Source organism: Oreochromis aureus, linkage group 17, assembly GCF_013358895.1.
Source record: "Oreochromis aureus strain Israel breed Guangdong linkage group 17, ZZ_aureus, whole genome shotgun sequence".
NCBI lineage: Eukaryota > Metazoa > Chordata > Actinopteri > Cichliformes > Cichlidae > Oreochromis > Oreochromis aureus.
Window position 1 is genome coordinate 21,612,501 of NC_052958.1, and position 25,279 is coordinate 21,637,779.

The 25,279-nt window shown below is 40.5% G+C and overlaps 1 protein-coding gene across 4 annotated transcripts; it reads left to right on the forward strand.

The window, feature by feature from the left end:
• The first annotated feature begins 1,175 nt into the window (after positions 1–1,175).
• LOC120433769 (pyrin-like) lies at positions 1,176–13,283 on the forward strand. 4 transcript variants are annotated; one of them, XM_039600632.1, is made up of 3 exons: positions 1,195–3,784; positions 6,155–6,334; positions 11,208–13,283. In XM_039600632.1, the coding sequence occupies exons 1-2, from the start codon at positions 2,945–2,947 to the stop codon at positions 6,218–6,220; spliced, it is 906 nt and encodes a 301-aa protein (XP_039456566.1). In that variant the 5' UTR covers positions 1,195–2,944; the 3' UTR covers positions 6,221–6,334; positions 11,208–13,283. The 4 variants fall into 4 exon arrangements, with proteins under 4 accessions (XP_039456565.1, XP_039456566.1, XP_039456563.1 ...); XM_039600631.1 differs by lacking the exons at positions 6,155–6,334; positions 11,208–13,283 and having other exon boundaries at positions 1,176–1,295; positions 2,283–4,452; XM_039600629.1 differs by lacking the exons at positions 6,155–6,334; positions 11,208–13,283 and having other exon boundaries at positions 1,195–2,179; positions 2,283–4,452.
• Positions 13,284–25,279: the final 11,996 nt, after the last annotated feature.

Genomic DNA, 25,279 nt, shown 5'->3' on the forward strand with positions numbered 1-25,279 from the left:
GAGGAACACGCATGGAAGTAACACAGACGGACTAGCAACTAACACAAGTGAACACGCACAATAAATACACAGAAGAGAATGAGGAAACTATACACAGGCGGGAGGCACAGCTGATTGTGATTGACAAGACGAGGAGGGGAAACGCAAACTGAACATACTGGCATAAGACAGATCTTCACAATAAAACAGGAAACTCAAACACACGCCGAAGACACCGACTCAGAGACGCGGGCTTTACACAGAGGGGATACACAGGTAGGGATCACACAGAACAGGGGGAGCACGGACTTAACACTAGGAGAACAAATAACAAAACCTAAACCAGAAATAATCATCATCATCATCATCATCGGACGGCTAAAGAATCAGGATATAATTATAATCAAAACAGTATCACCAAAGAATAAGAACTAATCCATAATGCAAAGATAAACCAAAACCTAAGGAACTCAAAATGCTGGGTCGAACCGACCCAGGACCGTGACAGAAACAGAGACAAGACTCACAAAACAAAAGACTGGGGAAGGACCGATCTGACATACAAAATCGGTATTGGTCCGGTCCTGACCTAGATTACCAGATCGGATATCGGGGAGAAAAAAAAAATTCAAAAAAGCACCTCACAAAACACATAATAAACACCTTCATTTTGCAACTGCATGTTGTGTTTACGTCTGTTGTCTTGGTCTAATACTTAACGCTGTTTGATGATCTGAAACATTAAACTGTGACAAACATACAGAAAAAATACAAAATCAGGAAGGTGGCAAACACTTTTTCACATCACTGTATATTATATGACTCGTTTATTAGAGGATACACTTAGGGACAGCTCTATGGCCCTCTATATAATAGGTAAGGACTAACATGAAGTGTGAATCCTACAAAGCTAATTGACTAGAGTCCAAGAATAAAAATATGGAGCTATGGGGAGAAAAAAACATAGCAAGACCCTTTTAAAAGTCTAGTCAAATTATCTGAACTGAATGAGAGAATTTAGTGGCTGTCTGCTCACTTTAACTGCACAGTTGTGGGTGTGTTCACTCTTGTCTGAAAAGGTTTGACGGTCATTTCCATAACAAGCCAGAGTGAAAGCACACAGTTATCATTCTTCCAGTGGCAAAGCAGAGGAGTCTTAAACACATCCAGCACAGGTCAGCACAGTTTAGGTTACCCTAAACTGGCAGTTTAGTCATAGTCAGATTAATTTTGTCAGAATTTTAATTTGTGCCAACTGAAGATAATTGCTGGTCTATAAAAAGCTCAGGGGGAGTGTATCAGCTCAAATTGCGCCTGTAAGTATTTTGTACTTGTAAATTCAATTGTCACGGAAGCGAGAGTGAAAAGAGGATTCAGGCGCGGATCTCTTCAAAGGCAAAACAGTGCGTTTATTTACAGTGAGAAAAACAGGTAAGTCCAACAATTCAATCAATGAGTGCAGTTTCCAAACAGTCCTTTGCTCCCCCTGTGTTTCGTGCTGAGGTTCCTTGCGTGCGTGTGCTCCCCAACTCTCTTCTCCACCTGACTCTCCAGTTTGGAGTAATAATCCCACATCGACTGTCGCCGCGAGCCCAGGTTAAATACCTCCGACCGGCAGGGAAGGTTGATTGACAACAGCTGGCCAAGTGATCAGACGCAGGTGGGCAGGCGACAGCGAGGAGGGACTTCCGGTGACAAAGGTCGTCAGGTCACGCCTTCCCCACGGCGCGCACTTCCGTAAACACGGCTTCGTGGACAGGGGAGAGAGATAAAAAAGAACACACACACACAAGCAAGGTCGTCTGGGGAGGACCGTCCGACCGTGACATAAATGACTAGTTGTGAACTGAGTTTTGTAACCTTGTAAACCAAAATATCAGAAAATTTTAAGTTTGTGCATCTATAGAAGTGAATCTGTGTAAAAAAGATTTGTGTTTGTAAAATATATTCACACAAGTTACACATTTTTTTTGTTAAGGTCTGGTTACAGATAGAAAGGAAGAAAGACAGTAAATCCATAGATATCATAGAAGGTATTGTAGGTAGAATCTTTATGGTTATTGTAACCGTTTCAGCTTTTCAGATTCTATTAAAAAAAAATATAGTTATTGTGGAAATATTACATGAACAAATGTCTGCATAAAACCTCACCAAATTTAGAAAATCATTTCTGGAACCTATAATTTCATGGGCATAGCATGTAAATGAACATATTTGAAGTATATCAATTTTTGTATGCTTTAAAAAAACGTTCTGGCTATAGTAATGACACTGATATGACTGATTTTCTGTTTTGGCTGCAGGTCATCAACATGATGTCTGCCAGCTATCTTCTTATTGAACAACAGCTTTTGTGCTGCATCTGTCTGGACGTGTTCAGGGATCCCGTCACACTCCCATGTGGACACAACTTCTGCAAACATTGCATCACAGAGCATTTGAATTTGAATTTCCAGCGCAAGTGTCCCATGTGCAAAGAGCATGTGGAGAGGAAATATAAGCTTGGTGTGAATACTTTTATATCTGAGATGGCTGTTCAGTTTAGAAAAACTATTGGAAAGAAAGCCGATGATGGCTCAGAGCAACACGATGCCACACCAGAAAAAGTTTCTTATGATACTCCTGCTGCACCTAAACGGACATCCCTGAAGTCCTGCCTGTTCATAACTTTTAGTTTAACTTGTCTGACACTCTTCTTTGTAGCTAATCTACAATTTCATCAAGCATTGTCCATCTCACCAACTCACCAGCTGTTTAATTCTGTGGAGAAGGAAGAAGACAGGATGTGTGCTGAGCATGACAAACCTTTGAAGTTCTATTGCAAGAATGAACAAATGATCATATGTCAGTCATGTGTGGACACAGATCACAGATTTCACCAGGTAGTTCCCCTGATAGAAGAATATGAAGCAAAAAAAAAAAAAAAAAAACACAACTTGGGAAAACAGAGGCTAAAATTCAGCACATGATCCAAGAGAGACAAAGAAAAGTCCAGGAGCTCAAACAATCCTTGAAGGTCAGCACAGAAGCTGCAGACAGAGAGACGGCAAATGGTGTTCGGGTCTTCTCGGCTCTGATTCAGTCTCTGGAAAGAGCTCAGGCAGAGCTAATTGAGATGACTGAAAAGAATCAGAAAAGGACAGAGAAACAGACCAAAGTTTATATCAAAGAGCTGGAGCAGGAGGTCTTTGAGCTGACGAGGAGACGTGCTGAGATGGAGGAAATCTCACGCTCTAAAGACCGTCTTCATTTTCTCCAGAGCTTCCCATCCCTGAATGCTGCTCCACCCACCAAAGACTGGACAGATGTCAGCATCTGTCCAGCAATATACGAGGGAATCACAAGGACGGCTTTAGTGAAAGCTGTGGATGAGCTGACAGAGACCATCAAAAATGAGATGGAGATGATACGGGACGCTCAGTTCGACAACATTCGGCAGAATGCAGTGGATGTTACTTTGGATCCTTATATGGCACATCCTGCTCTCATCCTGTCCAATGATAGGAAGCAAGTTCATTGTGGGGATGCATGGAAGAAACTGCCAGACAGATCAAAAAGATTTGAACCTGCAATTAATGTTTTAGGGACACAAGGCTTCTCCAGTGGAAGACTTTACTATGATGTCCAGGTAAAAGGAAAGACTGTGTGGACGTTAGGAGTGGCCAAAGGGTCGGTCAATAGGAAGGGAGAAATTAAACTAAACCCAGAGAACGGCTACTGGACTATATGTCTGAGGAACAGAAATGAGTACTTTGCACTTGCTGCCCATCCTGTCCCTCTCTCTGTGAATGATCCCCCAGAGAAGGTGAGAGTTTTTGTGGATTATGAGGAGGGTTTGGTTTCCTTTTATGATGTAAGTGCTGCTCTAATCATCACTCCTGTCAAACAACAAACACTTTTTTAGAACTAGTATATTTTGGTGTTTGGTTGTAATTTTGTTTTGAGTTGGTAGTTTTTGAGGGTAAACCTTTGGTTTAGTTTTAAGGGAGGCTCAATAAAATCAATTTTTCATTTAGAAAAGCAGGAATTTAGAAAGAATAGAGATACAAATTATTTCAAATTAATTTTTTTATTTAGGTAAATGTGTGTTTTTTTTGTTTATTTTAGAAACTTTGGAGTATTTTAGAAGAAATGAAAACAGTGTAATTAAACTTTAGTGAGTATCTTAACCTCCCCTGTTGACATTGAAATTAAACTTTGCTATTATGGATGTGTGCTATATTGTAAATATTATACCATAAAATAACATGAACACGAAATACACTAACATTTCTGATTATTTAATATTGATGTTCCATTATTTTACTGTATTTCCAATTTAGGTACAATTAAATATTAGCAAGTATTCTAAACTTAAACTTAAAGCATAAGTCTTGGGCATTATTAAGAAGTGTTATTTATATAGATATTTTGCACCACATAGTGAAAAAAAAAGTTTAGTTTATAACACTGAAAGTCACATGCTTGTCCCCATTGCCCTTTACAGACCCACTAGTAATATAATGTTGTAGTAAATGTTTTTATATTATAATAAAAGGGTGCAAATAAACATTTGAGAGGTTTTGTGACTCTGGCTGCAAGATGAATTTGACACGGGGTACCAATAGTACTACAGTCGTGATCAAAAGTTTAAGACCACTTGAACAATTGCAAAAAAAAATCATATTTTGCATCGTTGGATCTTAACAAGGTTCCAAGTAGAGCTTCAACACTCATCAAGAAGAAATGTGAGTCAGACAAAACATTTTTTGAGGATGCAATTTATTGAAAACAACGCTTAAACTGAAACAGGCTGTTTTACAGCTATTCAAAAGTCTCTTTAATAATGAATACCTGGAGTTGTTACTACAGCTTAGAACTGAATTGGCAGAAGGAAATGTTGAAAGCCAGGACGATTTTTGTATAATGCAAGTTTATCTAAGAAAGGCAACCCAAACACTGGCAACAACCTGCGCTTCTTTCTATGTCTCGTACCAATGCTGATATGTCCAAACAGGAAAAACTGGTCTATACAAAACAGTTACACAGGAGTGGATCATATGCAACAGGTGTCTTTCACAATTGCTGCAAAAGTTCAGAAACACTTAAATGTCAAGATCATTCGTGATTCATCTGCAATGAATCAGCAATAAGAGTATAAGCAATAAGATATTTGCAGTGTTTCTACACACATGAAATCTCACACTCAAAAACAAGGACCGTTCATGTGACATTTGTGTTACAGTGTTATAACAGCTCTTCCAGTTATCTTGTGTTGATCTATCGTTGGTATTGTTTATTTATAATGTAATTGCAGCGGTTTGTACTGTACTGAGTGTGTCTCACTGTCAATAGAAAATTGTACTTAGTAGTCAGTATAATCTTTTAATAATATAAGTTTGCATATGATAGAATACTGCATGATGACCTCTTTATAACTCAGACTGTTTTGATTCACTGTGACCCGTTATCATGCAGGGAAGGAGCAGTACCTGCTAGATAAGAGCTTAATAAGCAGTTTCACTTTGTACCAGGTAGAGGAGCCTCTCCTGGCACACGCACACACACGCGCACACACACACACATATCCGCACATGCTCACGCATCAACATTCCACTGAACAAACGTATTCACTGTTGTATTACTCTTCTTGTGTATAAATAAAGACCAGGGCAGTGGCAGAGTGCGAGTCTCGGAGCCCTCACTCCAAGTGCGAGTGCTCTGTGGCTGCCCTTGCACGCATGTAAAACTGTGTGTTTCTCCTCTCTGATTCTCAGCTGAAGAAGTGTCTTAGAGCAGCGGTCCCCAACCTTTTTTGCCTCACGGACCGGTTTATGCCCGACAATATTTTCACGGACCGGCCTTTAAGGTGTCGCGGATGAATACAACAAAATAAAACTAGTACCGGTATCGAAAAAAAGAAGATTTATTCATAACACACGTGAAAAGACCCAGGAAAACCGAGTTAACGATAAAAACGGTAACAAAACAACGCTGAAAACTGATAAAAACCCTGAAAACCATACATTTCACACCTGAGCCTCAACTCTCGCGGCCCGGTACCAAACGACTCACGGACCGGTACCGGTCCGAGGCCCGGGGGTTGGGGACCGCTGTCTTAGAGTACATCTCTTGACATTTATTTTGGTCCTTCGGATCAGAAATATCAGAACTGTTATCTGTGACTCTGTTCCAGGATCTGGCACACTGTTTCCTGACGCCGTGGGAAGCCAGCACCGAAGTCTGTGCACAGCCCTCTTAGACGAGGCCGAAAGACCTGGGACGTTAAAATTCGGGTCCAGGCCGGTGTTTTTAGTCTGGGCCACGGCGGTGGGATTCAATCTGACGATCCGAATCACCAGTGAGAAGTCTGAGGGTAAGAGAAACACTGTTTTGGTTAGGAATCGCCGTAATGAACCGAAAAATAAAATAGGGTTAGGAATCGCCGTAATGAACCGAATAACAAACAAAATACAAAAATAAAATAGATTAGGATTCGCCGTAACGAACCGAATTAGACTTAGGTTTTAGAGGTAGCCGTAATTACTTCGTAACAAATTGTAAAAGCGCGCAAATGTCTATGTGTGTATGTGTTTGGAAGTAAGTTGATTTTACAGCACAATACGCTGCTGAACTACTTCCGTTTTATTTATTTATTATTTTGTTTTTTCTTTGCTTGAGGCTCACGTACTGGTGACAAAGGAGAATGGCTGAGTTTCATCTCATAAAACTGATACCGCTTCATTTTTTAGAAGTGAAGTCGAAGGCCGTATCAGTAAACCACTCTGAAGTCAAGCGTGCCAGTGACGGCCCAACAAAATCTTTGAAAATGGGGAATAAACAAGCAAAATTAACACCTGATGAGGAATGGTTAGAAAAACAACAAACCGGAGCAGGTAGAATAAGTGCAAGTAGGTGGAGAAATCCACGAAAAGCTAAAAACCGTAGCTGGGAAGGGAAATGTAATCCCTCAGCTGTTACCCAGCTGAGAGCTGCTCTGAAACAAGAAATTACATTAACAAAAGACCCAAAGAAAAAATTGAAACGTAAGGAAGCGTGTAGACTTTTCCAAGCATGGGAAAATGAAGCTGAAAAGGAAGATGTCTCCAGCTTGGGAAAGGGTGAAACTGCAGATCACCTGCAGCCCTTGGTGGATACAAAATAAAATATAAATAAAATATTGTAATACAGTATTGCTGTTATATAAAAAAGATAATAACATTAATAATGACATAATATTAATATGAAGAGGCACCTTCGTCAGTTATGATGTGAGGTGGATAATTGTTAAAAGTAGTCTGCATCAAGCTTAAGGTTTGCTCAAATTCAGTACAATGACATATGAGATGAAGAAGATAAAGAAAATATCTAAACTACTAGAGGCACTTGACCTGTTTGAAAACCTGTCATCCTAGATGAGACATTGTTGAAATATAGAGCACACCTATACTAACAACTAATAAGCTAAACCCTGTATATAACAGCTAAAGCTACAAGATTGAGAAGCTGAATTAAATATGTGGTCACTGCTAAGCTGATGAGCAAGTAACACATTTTTTTAAGAGCAGGAGCTACATGCTATTAAAGCTCAAACATGCAGCTGTCTGTGAGCTCAGTTTTTTCCCTCATACCTCTGATTTGTTTTTGGCAGCAGCTTTTTTGCATCGTGACTCATGTGTGTAAAGCGTTCATGCCATCAGCAACTTGTTTTGTTTTTTGTTTTTGTTTTTGTTTTGTTGGCTTGAAAAATGAATAAATTTGTGATCATCCACACTGTGGATCACAGTGACACATAATGATTAGGCATATGGTTTACAAATACAGATGGAGTTTATTCTAAAGTTTAAGGAGAACAAAGAAAAACAGCATTTTCAGTTGTGTCTTGGCTGTTGTTCTTTGTGTAGTGAGCTGAGGTTTTTTGTTTTGTTTGTATTTTTGTTTTGTTTTTTGTTTATTTTTTGACGTGTTGCTTGAGTGAGGAGTACTGTGACTTCTGAAGTAGCTCTCACCATGCGACCTTGATGATGATAATTTCAGAACTAGCTGAGAGCTGGGTTGAGAGTGTTAAGTGTAGGCTGTGTGCAGACAGGAAGAGGACCCAAAGTGCAGACTACGGAGACAGACGTGAACTCAAAACAGCTTTAATGCTGAACCCAAAAGTGTAACAAAACTAAGAATACAAAATACACTTACATAGACAAAACACACAGCAAGTTAAGGGTAGATCGCGACACGGACACAGAGAAACACAGGGCTAAAATACACAGAGGGAGCAATCAGGGAATGGGCAACAGGAGGGAAACACAGCTTGGGCAAATCAGGCATAACGAGACAAGGAAGCAAAACCAGATATATTAACATAAGACATGGACCTACAAAATAAAACAGGAAACATAACACAGACTGAACTTACAGACACAGACTCACAGGCAGGCACTACAACAGAGGGAACAGAGACATGGGACCAGGGCAGACACAGACACTGACTGGACACGGGGATATAGCAACTAAGGATACACAGAAACGCGGAACTAGACAAGGGATACAGCTGACAGGGGAGACAGAGCAACTAGAGAAGACAGAGACATAAACCATAAGACAGAACTCAAAGAAACCAAAGACTAGAAATTATAAATAATATAATAAACCCAAAAACCCTGGGTCAACGACCCAGGCATCCTAACAGAGAGCTCTGCTTTGTTTTAGGCGACAAGGCAGAAAAGTTAAATCTTAGTTTCTTATTTTGAAAAAAAAAAAAAGGGGAGGTTTTGTGTTTCTCAGCCAAGAACAACTACAATTTCATTTTCTGTTTTTGAGAAAGGATAATAATGATAATAATGATAATGATAATAATAAAAATAATAAAACAAAGAGTGATGTTTTGTTTAAGTGTTGAAGAAAGCTAATACTACAACATACCGTCTAGTGCACGGTCTGCGAGCAATAAATGAAATCATCTTATTTATCTTTAAATAAACGCCAATTATGGAGACCTGAAGTCACATACTTAGGGCACACCCTCAGGTGAAGGCAGAAAGCTACTAAACAAAGAAAAGAAGCTATACAAAATGCACCACAGCCACAAAACTAAGCATTCACATTCTTTCTGACTCTTAGTGAGCCTGAGTTATGACCTTGGCTCCCTGTTTTTCTTCCTCCACCAAAGGTGGGGGTGACGCTCCCGTGGCATGTGCTCCGTTCTCCTTACTATCAAAAAAGGCCCTGACTCTCTGAACACAATATTCTCTTCATAACTCGGCAGTATGAAATGTCACGAAACAGTGTAACTCACTTACAATAAATCAGCAGTATAGAATAATACAAACCTATCTAATAAATCTAATGATTTTCACATTCTTTTAACTCAAAAGTATGATGCAAACTAAAACTACATACTGATTACACAAGGAGTATGATGTGGCCTACAGCACTATCTGATTCACTCATTTTGATTACAGGTACAATGTAATATATAACGGCATAATAATCTCACAACTGCTACAAGCACATTTACCTTTCTTAACACATGCGAGAGAAAGGCAGCTGTTAAGGAAATGCCCTTTTGCGTGAGACAGGCCCATAGGCCCTGCATGCAAGCATACTAACACATACATGCAATGAAGAACAGCTTACACTATAGCACACACTATACATGCGCCTATATCTCTCATTGGTGTTAAAACAGGAAAAACTTAATAGTTTTGTTATCAAATGCTGAATTTATCCACTGCTGACATTTAACTCTCCAGCTTGCAGGACAATAGGAGAAACGTTTGTGAAAATAGAGAAGAAAAAGAAAAAAAAATAAAGACAGAGAGTCTGGTATGACCAAGCAGTAATCAGACAATAAATTTAGTTGGTAATACAATAAATTGTGAGATGCTTTCTGTTTGATTGATGCAACACAAGGAATTTACTGTACGAAGGAAAATCTCTTTTGTGATAATATTTTGAACTTGCATTTCTGTTGACTTATTAACTTAGCGCATTATAAGCTGATATGCAAATTAGTTGATTGATACTAGATTTGAAAAAATGAATGGATTATAAAATAAGTGAATAAGATGTAACAGAGGGTTGAAATTAGTTTCTTATTTCTAGTGTGTGGAGGAAGGTTTTATCATGGCACACATCTGTTTACATGGGAGGACACTCCTTATGTGATACGACATTTAGCAATTTGTAAATGTGCAGCACATCAGAAGGATGACTCTGAAATTACAAAGGGAAACAATTTTGCTGACAAAGCTGCAAAAGCAGCAGCCATAGCAACCACAGTCTTATTAACAACTCATGAAAATCACACCATTCCACTATCTGTACTGCAGGACAAACAAAAAGCAGCACCACCTAAAGAACAAAAACAATGGCTAAAACACGGAGCAGTACTAGACACTGATGACATATTGAAAATAGCAGGAAAACCCATTCTTCCCAAATCATTACACAAAACAGCCGCTCTAGTGAGCCATGGTTTAAGCCATGCCCTCATCAGGAGGGAGGATCTGAGTAGTGATCTTTATGATAAACCGTCAATTCTACACTATGATTTTTGAAACTTCAGCAAAAGAATATGTGAGAACATGTATGACCTGCCAAAAACACAATACCCAAGGTAACTTAATACCAAATACCACCTCACCCATTTCATACAATTCACATGGACTTCATTGAATTGAATGAGTCTCAGGGCTCAAAATACGCTCTAGTAATTATAGATGTTTTCTCAAAATGGCCAGAAATCTACCCAGTGAGAAAAAAGCAGACGCAATCTCAGTTGCAAAGTGTCTATACAACCATTTCATTCCAACATATGGAATTCCTACTCTGATAAGATCAGATAATGGAACCCATTTTGTAAATGACGTGATCAGCAAAGTATCTGAAGCACTAGGTTTCAGTTTAAAACACCATTGTGCCTACCATCCATAGAGTGCAGGATTAGTGGAGAGAACAAATGGCACTATAAAACAAAGGCTCAGAAAAACAATGGAAGAAACTGGCAGACCATGGCCAGAATGTGTAGGCCTAGTCAAAATGTGGATGAGAATAACACAAGGAAATAACAAACTGTCCCCATTTGAAATCATACATGGGTGACCTTTTCCATTGCCAGTTATTAGCGAGCCACTAGATAAATCAATCCGTGAAACCACTCTGGCAGATTGGATGACTCAATTGTTAACAAACAGAGAAGTTGTTTTGAACAATAAACTGCCGCAAGACTCTTTTTCACCTATTTCTTGCAGGTTGAAGCCAGGTGACTGGATCCTTGTCCAAGTACTCCAAAGAAAAATTGGAGCTTGCCTCGCTGGGAGGGCCCGTACCAAGTGTTATTGACCACACCCACAGCCTGTAAAATTGCAGAGAGACCCTCCTGGATACATCAGAGCCACTGCAAAAAGGTTGAGGTCCCGGGAAGCCCCGACACCAAGGAGGAAGCACATTAGGGAAGTCTCACCCACGCTTGGTTGCTTCAGTGGTGAGGGGGGAGTGCTGATTGGGCCCCCGTAGGGTAAGCTCGCACTTCAACCTCCAGCCTCTGATCAACTCTAGGGCAGCCAAGTGCGAGGTGTGACGGACCTGTTTGCAACCATGGGAAGGTGGACCCTCTTGGTTACTTTGACTACGACGCTCACCCTTACAGGACCCCAGCTGATGCCAACAACAGCTGAACCACAAGGCAGACAGAAAAGATGGACGCACGACAACTCCCACCTAAGAGACATGACGCAAGACCACATCCACCCTTGGATGAATAATGCCTGGTCGGAAATCGGAAGAATCGGAAAATACAGACTGTTATGTCTGTTCTTATATGCCCAGCACGTCAACACACCCCACACTATATGGCAAGTATATGAACAACACTCAAGCAAAGTGTGCAGCTAGCTTCACTGGCATTGGATTCCAACACAGCCAAATCATCCTCGAAGAGACAAACCCATCTACCTTTTACACTCTTCATGTCAACCTTCAAGGAGGGTTACAACGCAAGAAAATCACCGTCGAAGACGTTGTACTTGATAAAGGAGCATGTGATCAACTTTTCTGGATCAACTTCAATGTGACAAACCGCAATACATCCATCCACTTCCCAGTGACAATGGGCGTATTTCATACTGCCCCCAGGCTGGACAGGAACATGTGCTCCCATATTCCTGTCAGACCACACCTTCAGGATGACCGCAGTAAACACCACTTCTACAGCACGCCGGAAAAGAAGATCAACGCTCCCCGAAATTCAACCACATGACCCAATATGGGGAAGCAACATACCCGAGGAATTCAAATTATGAACTCCTGGACAGAAAGTACTTCATGCATTGTTCCCCTGGGTGGGAACCGGAAAAAACATGCTGAGGATTGAAACTCTGGACTACCTTTTGGACTTTTCCTGAACGCTTCGTGCAAGATCAACGAACAGCAGAATCAGGAAATTGATGCATTACGGATTGCAGTGATGCAACATCAAGTAGGTCTGGACGTGATACTAGCAGAGAAAGGGGGACTTTGTGTCCTCTTCAACAACACCTGCTGCACTTACATACCAGACAATGTACATTCATCAAACATGACTGACGCACTGAACGCCTTGAGACAGATCCAGCAGGCCCAAAATCAGGACTATGTAAGTGATACAAGTGACTGGTTTTCTTGGCTTTACACTGGCTCCTGGCTACAGGTGCTAAAAAGACTACTCATTGGAGTTGGAATATTTTTACTTTTATTTTGTGTTTTTGTAACATGTATACTGCCATGTCTAAAACTCATGATTAACCGCATAATTGTTTCCACTGTTGCTGCATACATAGCCGTGACAAATGATGATGATGACTCCGACCTGTTGGAACATGAAGACTTTGTGTGATTAATGATGATGTGACAGAAAATGTACAACACTTAAAAGTTATACGTGACAACAGGAGGGAATGTCAATAGAAAATTGTACTTAGTAGTCAGTATAATCTTTTAATAATATAAGTTTGCATATGATAGAATACTGCATGATGACCTCTTTATAACTCAGACTGTTTTGATTCACTGTGACCCGTTATCATGCAGGGAAGGAGCAGTACCTGCTAGATAAGAGCTTAATAAGCAGTTTCACTTTGTACCAGGTAGAGGAGCCTCTCCTGGCACACGCACACACGCACACACACACACACACATATCCGCACATGCTCACGCATCAACATTCCACTGAACAAACGTATTCACTGTTGTATTACTCTTCTTGTGTATAAATAAAGACCAGGGCAGTGGCAGAGTGCGAGTCTCGGAGCCCTCACTCCAAGTGTGGGTGCTCTGTGGCTGCCCTTGCATGCAAGTAAAACTGTGTGTTTCTCCTCTCTGATTCTCAGCTGAAGAAGTGTCTTAGAGCAGCGGTCCCCAACCCCCGGGCCTCGGACCGGTACCGGTCCGTGAGTCGTTTGGTACCGGGCCGCGAGAGTTGAGGCTCAGGTGTGAAATGTATGGTTTTCAGGGTTTTTATCGGTTTTCAGCGTTATTCTGTTATCGTTTTTATTGTTAACTCGGTTTTCCTGGGTCTTTTCACGTGTGTTATGAATAAATCTTTTTTTCGTACCGGTACTAGTTTTATTTTGTTGTATTTATCCGCGACACCTTAAAGGCCGGTCCGTGAAAATATTGTCGGGCATAAACCGGTCCGTGGCGCAAAAAAGGTTGGGGACCGCTGTCTTAGAGTACATCTCTTGACACTCACAATGGCCACCATGACTGAGAACTCTGTACCAGTTAATGACTTCTGATCATTGTTTTCACTGTTTTGGATGTTAAGCTAATAATGCTGCATTCCTGTAGTTGGAATGTGAGGGAGCTTCTCCACAAGGGGGTTTACTTATCTAGCTATGATAGTCTTAGGACAGGGGTCTCAAACTCCAGTCCTCGAGGGCCGGTGTCCTGCAGGTTTTAGATCTCACCCTGGGTCTACACACCTGAATCAAATGATTAGTTCATTACCAGGCCTCTGGAGAACGTCAAGACATGTTGAGGAGGTAATTTAGCCATTTGAATCAGCTGTGTTGCATCAAGGACACATCTAAAGGACACCGGCCCTCGAGGCCTGGGTTTGGACACTACTGCTATATAGAACTTGACTGCATGCTGAGGTGGCAATTCAGTCATTTGATTCATGTTACAGTAGCTCATGAGTGAATGAACATGGTGCATTAAAAGTACTTGTAGAAGTACATTTTTTCCAAACACTTACATTTACTTAAATTTACTTGAGCAGGGTAAGGGGTTGCCACTTCAGCATGCAGTCAAGTTCTATACTCTTGCTAATGACCTACAAATTTTATTCAGGTGTGTTGCAACAGGGACACGTAAAAGTTTCAGGACAACAGCCCTCAAGGACTGGAGTTTGAGACCCCTGTCCTAAGAGAACTCCAATCTCTCTCTTGGAAAATGTGACCAAATTCTGTTATCTTTAAGGTCCATAGTCACTGAGTTTTAGGATATATTCTACCTATTACAGTCGTGTTTCTTCGAGGACTTCTTGTTAGCCATACATTTTTGCCAGACTAACTTTAGTGCAGGTGAATACGTGCAGAACAAATTCACATTGACCAGACCATATTTCTCTGGGTGGTTTGCCTGACTCATCCTTACTGTATTATCTTCAGCTGTTTTATTGTGTTCAGGTGTTGTACTGTGCTCTTGTTCTTTTACCATCCTGTCCTTGCAATGAATTTTTATCTTCAAAGCATTTTATAATTTCAGAGAGTTAATAACCAGCTAAAATTTAAACTGCTGTCTCTTATTCTGTTACACTGACCATGAACACCACAGCCACCCTGCAGTAAAAGTGAAAAGCTGTCACCAAAATACTCAAGTATAGCACATATACCTGATAATCTTGGATAAGTACAGTAAAAAAAAATTGCACTTTGTTACTTCTCACCTCTGTGTATGAGCAAGACAAAAGTTAATTCATACAGATTTACTTCTTACAGACAGATTTTAAGCCGCTCCTTTTTTCAGTTGTGTGGGTTCAGGATAGTTTTTGATTGTTGATTTAGTTACAGTGCTCATGCCCTTGACTGTTGAAATGTCACAGTGTCAGTCCAGGAAGAGAAGGGAATGTGGGTGTCATAAAGATGAATATTTGTTTGGTTGTTGTTTTTTTATCTGCTGTTGCAATTTACCTTTAAACTGTGACACTCTCTGCATTAAAAAGTAAATCCTTACCTGTCTGGTAAGTGCCAAAAAAACCCCACCTGAATTTCATGACAAGTTGGTCATAAAATGCCTCCACTCCCTCAGCCAGCCTGCTTCACTTCTTCCTCAAAAAGACAAGCCGCTGGCAGCAGCTGTGGAATGCTTCCTGCATTTAAAAGTATATCCTAACCTGTCAGGTAAGTACCAAAAAAACCCATCAGATAAGTACGATCAGATAAGCAGCCGGTGTCCTCAGGTGAGGCCCACCCAGGCTCAGTTCACATTTGCACACGTAGCAGTTTCTCGCATCTGGCAGGTTCCTGCACCTGTCCCGGTTCCCAGGATGAGTCTGTATAATCTCTGGCAGAGGTCAGCGCCCCACCACCTGCTCCTGAAACCAAGCTAGACCCAGAGTTTATGTGTTTGGACTTCTGGTTATCCTACAGTTAACCCTCTGTTTAGTATTTGTATTCTTAGGTCACCCTAGTTTTCTTATCTAGTCTTTAGATTTCTTTTGTCATGCCTCCACTCTGTTCCATACCCCATGTATAGTCATATCTCTGTCGTTGTTTATATTTTCAATGTGTCCCTCACTCTTTTCTGTTTAGTCACATGTCTGTGTTTGGTCCATATCTCATTAGTTAGATTATTGTCCACTCGTGATTGCCAGATGTTTCTCTGACCCGATTCCCTGTGTGTATATATTGTCTGCATTTCCTTGTGTTCCTTATACCTCATCCCTCTGGATGTGTGTTCATCTGGTTAGTGCTTCCTTGTTCAGTTCTTAGCATTTTTCTAGTTTCTGTTATCTTCCTGTAAATGAGGCAAAAACATTTTCAAGTTCAGTTCTGCATGTTACATGACAGATATGTAATGATGTTCAATGTGTGACTCATTGAACATGAGTCACACATTACAGAATTGGTTCCTGATGTGCTGGTATTAAAATAGACATACTGTCAATTAATTAATGATACTATTTTGGCCAATTCAAAAGCAACAAATAAATAAATAAAACTCAAAAATATAAAAGCTTTATTATAATTATATAATATTTCCACAAAAGCACTGAATATTTCATAGACTCTGAATATCAGAATCAGCTACAATAACAATAAAGATTCTACACAGTGCATTCAATGATTTTTGTATCTAATGCCTTGTGTGAGTACAAGAAAATAATTATTAGAATGTAATGTGTTAAATTTGTTTAGATCAGATGAATAGGAAAGGATTTGTCTGTGTGTTTCAGTTTGGTTTAGCTGTAGGCTTGAGAGTGTGTGTAATTGTTTAGAGAGAAAGGAATTTATGGACACTGGGAGTCTGGTGTCATAAAAGGAGACAGGAAGCTACAGTTGGGGGGTTGCTGATGCTGATGCTTGTACCTTTAATAAAAGTTCATAATTGCCATAACTTGGAAGTAGGTTTGCAGGAGACTCTCCACATGCTTATCTGTAAATGTAAAACAACAAGAGGCCAATGGCCCAGTGGATGCAGAGTGGGGGTCTCAGTGTTTGTAATATGTTAACTCTGTTTTCTATGTTGTGTAGAGGAATTTGGTGTAGCTTGGGTGAGGAGATTACTTTTATGACCAGCAGGAAGTCACATACATAGAGACACACACACAGTGCTTTGACTGTCACGCCGCACCCACACCTACGCGCATACACTCACTCATGTGCACTCACATAGACATACAGGTACGCGCACACACAGGCACTCACGTGCTCGTGCATACACACACAGACACAGAGTTTGCAGCATACTATGGGGGTTTTATGATGGGGTCGCTTCTATAAAGCTGACTGTAACAAACAAAGAGGTGAAGATTTTGCAGAGGGACACCGGCCTGGCACGTCTTCCCTTCTAGAAGATGCATGCTTAAATGAAGATGAATAAAGATGAATAAAGGTTTTGTGAAATGACTACTGAGTTCCGGTGCCGTCTCTGGATGCCCGAGTAATCAAAAGAACCAGGGTGAAACTGATTTCGTAACACTTGCAACCTGCTCACAATTCAAGTGGGAATTTCACAGAAGAGAAACAGATGCTTGAACTTCAGTGCAGTTCGGTGTCTAGCTGCAATTCTCTTCACCTCTTTGTTTGTTACAGTCAGCTTGCAGTTATTTATATGTCCTATCACCTTAAATCTTCACTCAAAGACAAGTATCTTTGACAGTGTATATATAGATGTATTATATATAAGAGACAAATATTGTTTGTTTAACCTCCTAAGACACGAACTCTTCCACGACATGAATTTTTATTTTCTCTTTGATATTTGGGCATATTGGGGCCTGATGAATGTAAAAACAAAGAATTTCCTGATTTTTTTTTTTTACCTTATTTTTGTTTTTAAGAAAAATAAGGGCCACAAATGAGGATATTTATTTAAAATTTTGATAGAACAGTAGCAGTATAATGTCCTCGTAAGTGGATATCAGGCCCATGTAGAGCAAAATTGAGTATTTTGGTCAAAATAACCAAAAATGTGATGTCCACATATGTGGACGGCAGGTCCTAGGAGGTTAATATGTTGGCATTATTACATTTGGCTCAATGCTTACATACATGTGTAAAAAGGAAAATGTACGAGCTGTGAAAACTGTTTCTGATAGAATGAAGAGTAGACTGATATATTAAATATTCCTTTATTGGGTGAGAAAATCAGACCATGTCATAACTGCTTTAAGTCATACAGAATAGATATCAGAGCCTTAAACAGGCTGACTTCTGCTAAATGGGTCAAACTGGGCAGAAAGTACACAAACACATAACATCCTTATAGAATATGATGTAATACTATAGATCAACTTAGCTCAGAATATATAAAGCATATAAACAATTACAGCAATATGGTGCAACAAACACAGCAGTGCTACTAATCCAAAATACTCAAAGCTTCATAGAACTGAAACAAACATTTATTTTTAGCTCCATTCTGCTGCTGATACATACTTTAGGTTTCTGAATATTAAACTTGTTGCTGCCTTTCATAGTGTGTAACTTGAAGGCCCTGAGTACTTTCTCCCACACTGAAAACACTGGGATGATAACATTATTTGAACATTACCTAATAAGACTGATTCAGGACAGACAATTAGTTATTTCAAAATTTCCTAGCAGTCCTTCACAAACAGGAACAGTCTGTCTATTCTCTCCATCTGTCAGCTGCTGCTGGCTCTTCCTCCTCCTCTTCCTCACACACTGCTGAGTTTGTCCTGGTGGATCATCAGGGGTGCAAAGCCTCACAGATGATGTGCAGCAGTGGGTCCCTCAGTCTGTCCTCACTCTGGACACTTGCAGTTGTCACACATGGAAATCAAATGTGTGATAAGCTGCAGGATTCAAACACAAGTGTAACTTATAAATACATGTTCATACTTTTATTACACAATCAGAGAGAAAGAAAAAGAGAGAGAGTGCAGGACAGACAGACAGGTGACAGTCTCAGGTGTACACACTGCTACAAAACAGCACAAGAGAAGGAGGATTTAGTGTTTGTGTTATTACGAGTGCTAAACAAGAAGAGTTCCCAGATGGTCCAGTGGACACATGTGTGACTCCTGTGATTAAAGCATCTTTCTTTCAGCTTAACGAGTGAACCGTCAGCTCGTTCAAACACACGTTAAAGTCCGTTTGGCTCGACACCACCGAACAGAGGCAGCAATATAACATAGCTAACATTAACAGTGCAGTGAATCCTGCTTGTGCCGTCATATTCAGGACTGCAAGCAGCATTCACTGACTCTCAGCTTGTTGTGTTTGTGGATATATGACTGACTTTAATTATCCACAAAATCATCACATTCTCTGTAAGATTAAGGTCAACTATTGAACGGCGTGTATTTTAAAGTAAAGGCTTTAAAACCAAGTTACCGCTGAAAGTACAAACATCACTAATGTCACATAACTTTGCCAACATGTGGCCAACAGTAATGTTTTAATGTTCTTCGTTATTAAACATTCGTACATAAATAAGTGACATCATATTCACTTTTGACAGTTCACTCTTCGGCCGCTCCCTTCTGCCGTATTTTGTGGCAAAATTATCCACACCCACCGCCGCGCTATGAATTGTGGGATATATGGGACCACGAAGCGTGCACCAGACCACGCTTGATATTTGGGGAAATCGACGGCGCATTTGGAGTATGCATTTGAAGTACACTTCGAATTGGGACAGCCGTCGTCGCGTGGCGGTGACGTAATCCCACTTAAAATGCGTACTTCAAGCGTGCGGTCTCTTAATTGGGACACAGCCAAGGACTATCAACGTAAGACAGGAAACACACAGACTGAACTCAAAACATGTAAGCTTAACACTTGGTACTGGAGGAATGAAACAGCCAAGACTCACAAAACACAAGACTAGGGATAGACCAGTCCGACATACAGAATCGGTTTCAGTCCGATCCTGACGTAAATTACCAGATCGGATATCGAGGAGAAAAACAAAATTCACAAAAGCACCTCACAAAACCTGCGACATGGTGTAACTCAGGTAGTGACCTTAGCACGTCGGAGCAGCACGTGATAGAGCGGCTGTTGGGTGCGAGACCTGTCAGCGGTCTGGAGTTCACACTGAAAGCATCTGGAGCCTCGCTACGTGCTGCCAGTCTGCTTTTTAAGTTGCTGAATATAAAGATTTTTGTGTTGATATTGCACTTCTTTTTTCCAGAACCAAAGAGTTTTTGAAATCTGCATAAAACTGCATTTTAAATTACTTTTTAAATATTACTTTAAATACTTAAGGTTCTGCTATAAGCTTAAATAAAAAGATCAGTATTGCTGAACTGCAAAATATTTTAGGTGCAGTGTATTTTTCACATACAAGTATAAAGGAATAGCTTTAGTGCTTTGTTTTTTAAAACTTTAGTATGATTCAATAAAAGCACTAGATGTTACCAGTCCCTGATAATGCATTGCTTCAAATGGAGATAAATGAATGGCATCGTGCCATCTCTACACAAGACGTGGCTAGACACTGAAGGAGGTAAAACATAATCACTAGAAGCAAGGAACTAAATAACCTAACATAAACCACTCAGAGAACATAAACATAGAAATATTCTTTTAACCCCAAAACACAGTCCAATGGAGACTGAAGAGTAACATAAACAGAACAACCATAACTGATACAAAACAAGGAATATCAATCATACACAAAAACACATGGACACTGGGTCACCGGACCCAGGACCAACTGGCCTGCCTGCAGTCCAAACCTTTCATCAACTTTTGAGAAGCTTGCATGAGTTACTGAATGCCTCCCAAAAATTCCCACAGCAAAGAATCATGAACATTTAGAACTACAATCTCAGCAGCAATACCAACACCTTTCTCAAGACCCCTTATAAGAAGAACATGTCCCTATACGACCTCTGAAGTCCCTACAATATCCTCAACATCTTTACAACGCCTTCAACAACCCAATTTGTTTAAGACTCGTACAGCTAATTTCAAGGACCCTTTTAATTTTTCCAAGGCTCATACAGCCTCCTCAGCAGAAATGTGAACAAAGACTCAAAGAAAACATTAATGGACCTTTACAGCATCATCTACCACCTAAAACTTCAACCAGACCACAATACAACTTTTTCTAAGGTAAATCACCATCACATTTTCTTAAAATAATAAATTCTTCTTCTTTCTGCTGCTTCCTTTAGGGGTCATCTGCCTCTATCTCACCCATCTGGTAACATACAATTATTGTAGGGCCTTTGGCTTACAATATAAAGCTACTACTGTCACTCCTCAACAGTGTTGGGACTAAAGCGTTATTAAGTAACGCATTACAATAACTATGTTATTATTGTGGTAACGAGCATGGTAACTAGTTATTATGCCAAAATCAGGAACGCGTTAATCGTTACCGGGATTTAGATAGGGTCGTTATTCGTTACTTCGTGTGTTGCGTTTGACTTAACTCGGAAATCGGAACACGAACCTGGGAATAATGTCACACTCGAGTAAACGGCATTCTGGTTAGCCTCCTCGGAAAAGTCGGGATTCCAATATGGCGACACCCTCGAAAACGGTTGTTTTGCTAGCCCTCTACAAAAACAAATTACTACTAAACACATATGCAGCTCATCTGAAGTCTGGAGTTACCTACATCTTCCTACTCGGAAAGCAGAATTTCCGAGTCCCGAGTACAAAGAAAAGCACCACGACTGCAGTTTCCATGTTGGACGTAAAAAGCACAAGTGACGCTGTGACGTAAGCTAGAATCATGGCGACAGTCGAAGATGGTCCAGACGTGGGTTTTCTCTCCTGGAAATGTTCACATTATTTTTCCTTTCTGATGGTAAAAGACAAGAATATTGTGGTGAACTGTAGTGAACTGTGGTGAACTGTGGAGGTTCTAAAACTCTTTCGACATCAGAGACTAGCAATTCTAAATGGTAAAATGGTAAATGGCCTGTATTTATATAGCGCTTTTACCAGTCCCTAAAGACCCCAAAGCGCTTTACATATCCAGTCATTCACCCATTCACACACTGGTGATGGCAAGCTACGTTGTAGCCATAGCCACAGCCACCTGGGGCGCACTGACAGAGGCAAGGCTGCCGGACACTGGCGCCACCGGGCCCTCTGACCACCATCAGTAGGCAACAGGTGAAGTGTCTTGCCCAAGGACACAACGACCGAGACTGTCCAAGCCGGGGCTCGAACCGGCAACCTTCCGATTACAAGGCGAACTCCCAACTCTTGAGCCACGATCGCCACGCAAGCATTCTAATCTGATGAAACATCTTCAGAAACAGCATGCATCTACCAAGTTAGTTGAAAAAGAACCCAAAGGTAACGTCGGTGACTCTAGCTCCGTTGACGCTATTCCAGCAAAACAACGAAAGCTTGATTTCACACAGCCTGCTGCACAGTCCATCACCCAGCCCCAGCTACACAGGCTGATTGCCAGGTATGTTGTGGAAGACATGAAACCCATCTCAACGGTTGAGTCGCATGCTTTTAGACAACTGATTAGTCATATACCTGTGCGAGGGAGAGCTGGGAAGGCACCATCCAGAAAGACTGAGCTGGACAACATTAACTCATCTCATGGCCTATCGTTTAAAATCACATCAACTGTAACGGATAATGGCTCCAATTTTGTCAAGGCTTTTAAAGTGTACCGTCGGATGACTCTGAATATGAGGAGGATGAGGTGACTTTTGCTTCTATTGGGGATGTGCTGCAGAATGGAGCTGATGATGCTGATGACGCAATTTCTTTAACGCCACATCAGAGATGTGCATTGCACACAATGAATCTTATCTCTTGCACTGATGTGGAGAAGTGGCTATTGTCTGAAGCTGCAACAAAAACCATCTACAGAAGTGCCACCACAAAATGTGCAGGGCTGTGGAACAAGGCCAGTCGTTCCACAGTGGCTGCTGAGATTGTGGAAGACATTATTACAAAGAAGCTACTAGTACCTTGCACAACAAGGTGGAACTCGTTCTATTATGCTCTGGAGAGAATTTCAAAGATACCTTTGGTGGAGCTCAACACAATCTCATCCACATCACAGTTGAAATGTTTCAATGAGAGGGAGCATCAGTGTATCAGAGAGTACTGTGCAGTCATGAAACCACTTAATGTGGCACTGGAAATTCTACAAGGACATTGTTTTTATGGCACACTCCTACCCACACTGGAATCGCTGATGACCAAGACTCTGGCTATGAAACATGGTCTGCAAATTCTTGTTGGGCTACCAGATGCAGTTGTCCAGGTAAGAGATGATATTTTCATTTGTGTTTATCTTTAATGAAATGTGTTACTCAGTTGCTTTTTATATTGTGCTGTGCTGTTGTGTCACATGCAAGTGAATGCTGTTACAGTTACAGATACTTAACCCCAATAAATAAAATAAATACAACGTAGTAAAATACACACTATTTACAAAATAAAATACAGGGTGGGCCATTTATATGGATACACCGTAATAAAATGGGAATGGATGGTGATATTAAAGTCCTGTTTGTGGCACATTAGTATATGTGAGGGGGCAAACTCCTCAAGATGGGTGGTGACCATGGTGGCCATTTAGAAGTTGGCCATCTTGGATACAACTTTTGTTTTTTCAATAGGAAGAGGGCCATGTGACACATCAACCTTATTGGTAATGTCACAAGAAAAACAATGGTGTGCTTAGTTTCAACGTAACTTTATTCTTTCATGAGTTATTTACAAGTTTCTGACCACTTATAAAATGTGTTCAATGTGCTGCCCATTGTGTTGGATTGTCAATGCAACCCTCTTCTCCCACTCTTCACACACTGATAGCAACACCGCAGGAGAGGCATCCAGTATCCGTAGTTTCAGGTGCTGCACATCTCGTATCTTCACACCATAGACAATTGCCTTCAGATGACCCCAAAGATAAAAGTCACTTTTGTTGTTCCAACAGTCTTGGAGGGATCCATCCAATGTGGGTTAGTGTCAGACCAATAGTGGTGGTTTTGTTTGTTAACTTCACCATTCACATAACAGTTTGCCTCATCACTGAACAAAATCTTCTGCGTGAACTGAGGGTCCTGTTCCAATTTTTGTTTTGCCCATTCTGCAAATTCTGTGCGCCGTTCTGGGTCATCCTCGTTGAGATGCTGCAGTAGCTGGAGTTTGTAAAGGTGCCATTTGTGAGTAGCTAATATCCGCCGAAGGGATGTTCGACTAATGCCACTCTCCAGTGACATGCGGCGAGTGCTACGCTGTGGGCTCTTGCTGAATGAAGCTAGGACAGCCACTGATGTTTCGTCATTAGTGACAGTTTTCTTGCATCCACATTTTGGCAAATCCAACACTGAACCAGTTTCACGAAACTTAGCAAGCAGTTTGCTAACTGTAGCATGGGAGATGGGTGGTCTCGTAGGGTGTCTTGCATTGAAATCTGCTGCAATGACCCGGTTACTGCGTTCACCAGATATCAACACAATTTCGATCCGCTCCTCACGTGTTAACCTCTTTAACAGGTCAAAGGCTGTGAACAAAGAGAAACTTGTAAATAACTCATGAAAGAATAAAGTTACATTGAAACCAAGCACACCATTGTTTTTCTTGTGACATTACCAATAAGTTTGATGTGTCACATGGCCCTCTTCCTATTGAAAAATCAAAAGTTGTATCCAAGATGGCCGACTTCTAAATGGCCAGGCACGGAAGGACCTCGCAAAGGCACGTCTGCTGGTAGAGTGTCGAAAACTTCTCCCTGAGCAAGATCAGCTACAACCAGGTACCAGCACCACCAAGACAGCACAGCACCCGGGTTCTAGCAAAGAGGATGAGTTCTTCTCCTTTGAAGAGAATGAGGACATATATGCGACTGCTGAAGGTGAGGTAGCCGAGTACCTCAAATCAGGAGCAACAGGGTTAGACTCTCTGAAGCATTTCCTGATGATAAAGAAACTCTCTCTTAAACTTAACGCAGCCACTCCTTCAAGTGCCCCAGTTGAAAGGCTTTTCAGCCTGGGAAACCTGATTCTCACTCCAAAGAGGAACAAGTTGTCTGATCATAAGTTTGAGAAGCTTCTCCTCTTGAGGTACAATTGTTGGTTTGATGGAACCAAAGTTGAGTAGTGCTCATATGATGATGATGTGTTGCCTTCAGTGGTGCTCTACAAGGTCAAGGAGGTTAATATTTCCAAGTTAAACTTGGGCTTCTGAAGCACTACTTATTATTTATTTTATTTCTGTTTGTCAGGATGAAAATACTTATTATTAATTTTATTTCTCATCTCTTTCTCTGAAAATACTTTTAATGCTGAACATGAGGTCTCCAGTTGGTGCAATTCAGCAGTTAAGTTTACAAAGTTAAGTTCAGTTAAGTTTACAAAGAATGGACAAACCTCACCGTGTTTATGTTAAATCATTTTTGCACTACATTTTTTGCACTTTGTTTAATGTTTAATGTTGGCACTGCTAAAAGCATACTTTCTGTCCATTTAAATGGCAAAAATAAATAAATAAATATATATATATATATATATATATATATATATAGATAGATAGATAGATAGATAGATAGATAGATAGATAGATAGATAGATAGATAGATAGATAGATAGATAGATAGATAGATAGATAGATAGATAGATAGATATCATCATTAACTTGCACTCACACTACTACAC